The sequence below is a fragment of the Triturus cristatus genome, chromosome 5_1 (genome assembly GCF_964204655.1).
Source record: "Triturus cristatus chromosome 5_1, aTriCri1.1, whole genome shotgun sequence".
NCBI classification, from domain to species: domain Eukaryota; kingdom Metazoa; phylum Chordata; class Amphibia; order Caudata; family Salamandridae; genus Triturus; species Triturus cristatus.
In genome coordinates, this window is record NC_140587.1 from 424,772,613 (window position 1) to 424,780,990 (window position 8,378).

The 8,378-nt window shown below is 49.6% G+C and overlaps 1 protein-coding gene across 1 annotated transcript; it reads right to left on the minus strand.

Moving 5' to 3' along the window:
* Nucleotides 1-2,013: 2,013 nt before the first annotated feature.
* Nucleotides 2,014-6,322, minus strand: KCNS2 (potassium voltage-gated channel modifier subfamily S member 2). Its single transcript, XM_085605193.1, has 2 exons — nucleotides 5,665-6,322; nucleotides 2,014-4,666 (listed from the first exon to the last, which is right to left on the minus strand). Exons 1-2 carry the CDS (start codon nucleotides 5,742-5,744, stop codon nucleotides 3,199-3,201), a joined length of 1,548 nt encoding a protein of 515 aa, XP_085461319.1. The 5' UTR covers nucleotides 5,745-6,322; the 3' UTR covers nucleotides 2,014-3,198.
* Nucleotides 6,323-8,378: the final 2,056 nt, after the last annotated feature.

Here is an 8,378-nt window from a genome sequence, read left to right on the forward strand (position 1 = left end):
GCGTGGCGCAATGGTGATGCAACTGCTTGATGAAAATGCCCCTAATAGTATTGGAATCACCATTCAGGTAACTTTATTCTTTCACAGTACATAACTCACAGCTAGTCGGAGAACTATTGGATAATATGCAACCCAGGAATTCACAGTGCATATCCCATAGCTTGTTAGGATTGTTTTCAAAATCTGTTGGTGCACTGTTCCGTGGAGCATTTTAGATCCATAGACCAAGTTTTCGCTGCACGTAACCCCTAATCACGGGCTATTTAAATCACTCTTCCCTTCCATAATCCAGATTTGACCTGCTCAATGCTGCCTTTTCTCAGGGACTCGCAGCATACCACACCGACAGGCCATCTTATGGCACCTGCAGAGGGAGCTTCAAAGACTAATGTGGCCAAAGTGTCCTCTTCCACCAGCAGTGGACTGTGAGTTGACCGATGGCCAACTCCATCAATTTGGTTTTGGGGTAGACACCTCCAGTGTGTACTGTGGGTTAAGCACCACCTTTTGTCGGATTAATGGGGTTCATTTCCCACCACCACCAGTAGCAAACACACCTCTCCCCTGACCCTCTGCAGAGCCCCCTCTACCTGGTGTTTAATTGTGGATGCCTAGGGTAGGTGGCAGTGTGGTCTACCGACAAGGATCTTTCCTACTGCGGAGTGCAGTGGGTGTTGCTTTCCTCACTGAGTCTGTTTGCCCCTGTCAAAGTGGCACAATGTGGGTGCACGTGGCCGCTTGCATTGCTGCACACCCTTCCTTATGTCATGTGCCCTGGGACTGCACCGCCAGGCCAGGCTAGCAATCTCAAACGTGTTCACATTGTGGACTTCAAGCCCGCTTCTCCCTTTAGAAGATGCAGCACAGTCCTACCTGCCCTTCTGGAACCACTGAACAGATGGGTGAAACTCCACGGTTTGCAAACTCAGCATTGTTTTTACAGAACACCAATTCTTCTTTTTCTCAAGTAAAAGAATCATTTTGATCGATCTGCAAAAGTTTATGCAGGTGTAAGGTATAATTATGCGTCATTTATGATTAAAAAAGGAATAGGCATTTAATGTATGCATGTAAGAGAGACATGCTTATGTATAAGCATGCAGCGGAGACATACACATTACATAGATGATATGTGCCACTGGCTTCGCAAATGTGGGCGTGACTCGTGGAGAGTTGGACCAATAGCAGGGCAATTCAGAAGACACTCGGTGACCACTTAAAATGTAATACCTTGCTGGGCACTCGCAAACCTCTACTGCGCGCTTCCCACGCGTAGCCCAGCAACCCCCCCCCCCCCCCCCCCTCAATACCCCTCAGGGACCTAACATAACTACTGCAGAAATGTGGGGATGCGCAACAGTTCGGAGATCACAAGATGTGATCGATAGGCTGACAGACACATGCAAAATATGGTTCATGAATAAAAAAAACATAGAGGTGAATTGAAAATGTCATTCCGTAAATGTCCTAAACCCTACACGTGCACGTCTCAATGGGTTAGGAATATGGACATAAGTAACCTTTCTACGTGAATACCTCACAGACGTTCATCCGTTAGGACATGGTGCGCACCTTATGCATCATTTCGCAAGTTCCTTGCTGAGTAGTCACAAAGTTGCGAATTATGCGCACAGGCGCCATTTTGCCTCTGACGATCTGCACTGAAGGAAAGTTAACAGTGCGCCCCTCCCCCACAGCTCCTCACCATGCCCCTTCTGTGTTGCCTGTTCCTGGACAGACCATGATTATGCAAAGTTTATACATGACCAGCCAAGAATGGCAATAGTTTAACCAAATTTTAACCATAGTTTTATCTTCTCGTGACCGGAGCAAATTACTCCTCGTTTCTTATACAGGGGGCACCATAGAGGTTAGCGTTACATGCCTTACTATGCCATGCATTAATAAAAGGATTACGAACCAATCAAAAGGCCCCTCAGAGAGCAGGGTCTGCACCCCGGGGCAGGTGGCCAATACAGACAGGCGAAGCTTCCAACCAAGAAAGAAACACCGAGAGCACACAATGAACTTGTTCCAACGACAATGTGGGGGTCAACCAATTGAATTCACCTGAAAATCTCTTGTACTCCTCAGCTTTATTTGCCACTGAAAACTGACAACCTCCCTCTTTGCTTGTGATATTACACTGCCCTCTCCACGCTTGGCCCCACCATCATCTCTTACAAAAATGCACGTTCACGAGACATTAAGGCTCACATAGCATGTACACTTACAACATTTAGACACAGCCCCTGTCCTGGTGTGGTTGGCACGCACCCACCTCCTCAGCTCGTGTGGTACGGCCGAGGCAAAGGCGCGCGCAAGCCGTCTCCCTTTTGTCACACTGCTCTCCTAGCTGGGAACCGTGCAAATGTGTGGATGGAAATCCGTGTCTTTTGTTCACAGCTGATATTGTTCGACAGCGTGTCATTGTTTCACTTCAAGTACGTTTCGAGTGGACGGGGGTGGGGCGCTGTACATTGAACGACATGGGGAGCAACTTGGAAAGGTGAGACAGGGTCAGGTTGCAACAGATTCTCATTCCGGCTTCAAAAGCGGACGGACCACACAGAAGAGCGTCACTGGTCTTTAAACGTGACAAGAAGAAACTGAAAACAAATGTGTGTGTTTGAGTTGCATGTGCGTGAGTGGCACGTATGCCTTGTTTATACGCGTGGTGCATGTGTGTGTGCATCTTTGTGTAAGTGAGCAGTATGTTTGTGTATGTGTGTGGAGTATGTTGTTATGCACTTGCTTCTTGTGCTATGTAAGGATGTGTGTGATTTATGTTCTGGATGTTTTATGCACATCCATATAATGTGAATCTAATAAGTTCATGTGCGTGAGGCATGAGGTGTGCAGTGTATATAAATGTGGCGTATTGTGAGCATGTTGGTGCATGTATGCTTGTGTGTCAGTGCGACATTCCCTCAATATGTGTGCATGCATGCAGTACTCGTTTGAGTCAGGGCATATGTGTGAGGTGTATGTGTCTGTGTGAGGTCCCTAAGCATGTGTGTGATGCATGTGCATAGCGAGTGTGCATCTATGTGTAATGCATTTGTGTGGTGGGTATGTACATGTGTGTGGTGTCCGTGCGCACAGTGTATGCATGTGTTGTGTGTGCTCTGTGAGGGTGGTGTACATGTCTGCGTACAGTAAGTGTGCATGTGTGGGGGTTGCAGCTGGTTTTCCTGGCTAGTCCATGGAGTCATTCAGGCTCTGCTCACTTTGACTGCTCCTGCTCATGTTTGTCAAGCTTGCCATGAGTGTCTTCACCTTATGGGCATAGTAATCCCTTAAATTTACCAATGGGACCTCTTTGATCCCCTCATCAAAATCACAGCTGCGCATGGCGCTCTCCAGCTGACGCTGCCGGCGGTAGAAGTGAGAGAACTTATTGAAGATGAGAGTTATGGGAAGGACCACCACCAGGATCCCAGCCAAGATGCAAGCAGAGGCAGTCAGCTTCCCCGCTATGGACCCCGGAACCACATCTCCATAGCCAACCGTGGTCATGCTGACTGTGGCCCACCACCAGCAGGCCGGGATAGTGGCCAGGCTGTCGTTGTCCTCCTTTTCGATAGTGTAAGCCACCACGGAGAAGATGGAGATGCCAACTGAGAGGTACAGCAAGAGGAGCCCCACTTCTTTATAGCTGTACTTCAGGGTGGCGCCCAGAGACCTGAGGCCCGTCGAATGTCTCGCAAGCTTTAGGATGCGGAAGATCCTCATTAGCCTCAGGACTTGAGCTACTCTGCCCAAATTGGCTAAGGCGGGGCTACTTTCCACCACCAGGTTCACAATTAAAGTGATATAGAATGGGGCAATGGACATGAGGTCAATGATATTCAAAGGATGCTTGAAGAACGCCACCAGGTCGGGGGCCACTGCAAACCTGGCGGCCAGCTCGAAGGTGAACCAGGCTATCCCAAACTGCTCCACTATCTCAAACCGGGGATCCTCGCCCTTCTCCCCGCTGCTCAGCGTGACCTGGAAGTCCGACAGGCTGTTCAGGCACATGGTAACTATGGACCCCAGGACCACCAGAATCGAGAGCACGCTGAAGATCCTGCTCAGCACCGAGTAGCCAGGGTTGTCTAGAGCGAGCCACAGACGCCTCCTGAAGTTACCCAGAGGTTGCCTGTCGAATTTAGCAGCGTCGTGGTAAAAGGCGAGGATCTCGTCGAAGGAAGAGGTGGTGGTGCTTTCCTGCTCGCTCTTGTCCTCCCACTGAGTAGGGTCCGGATCCATCTTCCTCCCGTGGTAGCTGTAGCTGCAGCAGGAGTCGATGAAGAACTCATTGATCCCCCAGTATTCAATCTCCTGGCTGAAGGAGAAGACGCACAGCTCGCCCATGACATGCAGTTTCCCCGTGTTGTAGAAATGCAACACGTAGGGGAAAAGTTCAGGGTTCCTGTCGAAGTAAAACTCCTTCTTGCTGTCATCGTAGTCATCACACAGCTCCAGGATTGACTCCTGGGAGTGGCAGGTCAGCAGCCGGCCCAGCCTGGTGTCTGGGAACCGCAGGAGCGTGTCTGAGCTCAGCTTCTTCTTGAAACCCCCGACGTTGATGCTAATGTCCTCCAAGTCCTCCTCGGCCACGTGGCTGATGCTTTGGCCCGTCATGCCGTACGTCCCGGCATACTCCGAAAATACACTGTACCTAGGACAGAAAGGAACAGTCGATCAGTTTCCGGTGCAGAGTTCTGATAACACCCTTTTTGCTACATTAGCCCTCGGAGAATGCCGACCCTGTCCACCAGCTACTGTAGTGATCAAACTATGCGAAACGCAAGAGCAGGCCAGGTGCATTATAGCTGGGTGAAGCATCATGGGACATAGTAACCGATCCCGCTTAAAAGCAAAGGGGCACATTCACAAGGGCGTTTATGAGTACGTGAAACGGCACTCCAGGCGTGCGGTTTAAGGTGACCATAAAGGTCTGTGACTGGGCCCCGAAATATCCAGCTCCATACTGGTAACAGTGCAGAGAGGGCACATTCCTTTCTATTTATGCTAATTGTGTATGATTGCTTCCTGAATATTCAAATGTTAGTTGTTTTGGTGCCAACCCATAAAAGCATAGGCAAGTATGTGGGGTAGTACTACACGAGCGACTAGCCCACACAGTGTAGACTAGGTAATGTATCTAAAAACAAATGCAAAATACCCTTTAACATACACCCAGATTGAAGGACAGCAGACTCCCCCCAGTATGTGATGTAAATGAATGAATAATTTGTGGATAATGCACGCCCGGTCCATTAGTCTGTGGTTCACAAGCGAATCCAGTCCTTTTATAACATCGGTAAGTGCTCGACGCTAAACTTGAATGCACTCTAATGAAATGCACAATTGATTTTTATGAAAGCCCGTGAAACGCTGCTCATCACTTCATTAACCATGGGCTGCGCGGCTGCACTTTCAGAAATTCTCGGCAGTCTGGGAGCGATAAAGCAGCGCCTGTCTGCCTCCGTCTACCAGCCCCGGTAGTTAGAAGCGCTGGCTCGGTATTTACTGACACCCTTTTGTTCCCTCACACATACTCCTCTCCTAAACCCTCACGCACTGGTTCTTCCTACACCTGTGCAACACACACTAAGAACAACTGAGATTCGTTGCTTTTGTAAAGAACCATGTGTAGCCGTTCAAGTACCCTACCGTGCCATCCACGGAACTTCCCAGGCCTCTGGGGCCCCGCTTCTAAGGTGAGCCGGCACGCTGCCCGTGCAGAGGCCCATCAGTGGCTCCTCCGGGGCTCTCGTTCAGGCAGCTGGTGGGAGCTGGCAGTGGGAGGGGGGCTCCCTGCAGGAGCGTGGGCACGGCGATGTCTTTGTTCCTGCTCAGAGGACCCCTCTGTGGGCATGTCTCCAGCGCCCCCTCGGGTGAGCAGGTGCAGAAGGGGCGCGGTCCAGGCACAGGCAGTCCGTGCCCGCCCGGCTAGTGTGAAGAAGCAGCGGCCGCTGGTGGTGCTGAACGGACAGCTCCTGCTTCCCGCCTTCAGAGCGCCGCGCAGGGTTCCCCAGCCGAGGCTTGTTATTTTCCTCCCACTCCCCAGGTGCCGGGAAACTCCTCCCGCTGGCTCCCTGCCCGCTCCTGCCTCCAAGATGCCCGAGTCAAAGGTGCACCTGTGGGCTGAGCTCAGGTGACACCGCCCCGGGGGTCTCCCGGTGAGGAAGGGGCGGCGTGAGGTGCTGGCAGGCAGGGCGGGCAGGCGACTGCCCCCAGGGGTCTCACAGCCAGGCAAGGGCGGCAGCGGCGTGAGGAGCTGGCAGGGAGCTCAGGCATCCGTGGGAGACGTGATGCTGCCTGGCACCAAACAAACACGGTGTGTGTGCGAGCCTGCCCCCTCCCCGCCCCTCACTCCCAGCGGCGCACCAGACCCACTTGTGAGAGCGTCTGCGACTTTGTGGTGTTCGCAGGCTGTTGTTGTCTGGCCTTGCTTTTGCCAACAGACTTCTTTGTGGATTTTGCAGATAAAAAATATTTCGTTTCCACACACGATAGGTGACTTGCTTCTTCTAAAAGGGCCACGTTGATGCGCTCGGTGCATTCTTACTGGCGCGTGCATTATCTAGGCGTGCAGCGTACGCAGCGGTAACAGCCTAAAGTCGACGTGGTGTTTATTGCACGGGTTGCGGATTCCGTTTAAGGCACACATTTCGTGTAAAGTGCATTTACAAGAAATTTGATGATGCCTTGAAAAGAATGTTGCCTAGCAACCTAACAAAATTGTCTTTAGTCTCTTCCCGGTAATGTTGGGGATCGCTAATGCTGGGAGAAACATTTTACTCTACAAAAATGACTGGGAGCCCATTTTGTCTGTGTTTGACTTTTTTTTTTAACAGTGAAACGTCGATGTAAAATATAGAACGGGACGAAGTCTTCGTGCGTGCTGGCTGCGCAGAGCGCATCATCCGCAGTGTGTTCCAACTGCTCTTCCAGGAGCGGTGTTGGAAGGGCAAGAGGCCCGACGTGAAGAGAAGCAGGGGTTCAAAGCAGGAGAACGGCGTGCTCACACTGGACAGCAGCATTCTTGAGGTATCCTGGAGTTGCGCAGCCCAGCACAATCATTAAAGCAAGCGAGGGGGCACCTCGATGACTCATGCGTTCATGCTGTGACCTGCAGGCGAATAACGCGCTAGTACCGCCCAGTCCTCTCGCACTCACTTTATCCACTTCGGAAGAACGAATGATAGGGCCTCAAAAGTGTGACCCCCACGTTAATGATAAAGGTTATTATTAGCCATTGTTATGATTTTACCTACCGGGAGAGATGAAAGACTGAGCCATCCCTGCAGCATGAAATGCTGTGACCTGCAGGCCAGTACCACAGAGGGCTATTAATGAAAACAGTGGCCCGCCTCATATTGTGGGAGGATGAAAAGCTGAGTTTGCCTGGTCCAGATCAAACCCGTGTCCTGGAGGTTTCACCCGAATCTCTGCAGCATGCATATTTAAACTGAAACTTAGAATTGTTTGGTAACAACATTGTCATGCTTTTTCACTGGCAAGCCCTTCTCATAAATAACGCATTTAACTTTAAACTCGGTATCTGCCGTTCAAATGCCCGATTTAGCTATTAAATCAACAATGCAAACATTTTACAGTTGAAAAGACCATCATTTACATTTAGCAGCGTACCCCAACGATGAGAAAGACCCTACATGTCCTACAGACGAAAGATTGAGCGTCACGTGCTCAACCCACCAATGTATATTTTGTAGACCTCATTTTACTGAAAAACAGAGATGAAATAGTAGTAGCTGTTCATGGAGCAGCTTGTGACAGTACCTGCTGAGAGGAACGGATCCAATATTTCTGGCAGATCGCAACTGCTGGGATCCTATACTGTTGACCTGAAGTCCTTGCCATGCAGGGTATTCACAGGCGGGATCCCTCCTTCCACAGAGAAGGACTGTGTGGCCTGTACAGCTGATGGCCTGTATTTTAAAATCTATTTTTACATTTATCAAATAGTTGTAGTTTGCTGCACATGAGTGCAGACTACAAAAGTGAAATTATCAAGAATGAATAAAGTATGTTTGGAAGTGCAAGGCCACCATTATCTAAATCATCATAAAGAGTAGTCATCGCAATACGTGGCGTTTTATGTGACCACAGAAAGCTTGAAAATAAAGATTCTATTTTAGAAAAATATGAACCTGGAAGAAAACACGGAGTCGTTGAGAATAAAAAAATAAATAATGGTAATATAGACATTTTAATCAGGGCAACTCTGCCCAAAATTGATAATGGTAATTTATTCCAGCGAGTTAGCATTGAACGAACGTTTTGAAGAAGGGGAACAAAATTCAAACCGAAAAGATCTTTGACTGAAGATGAAAAAAACACCCCCAGATATCTCTTAGGTT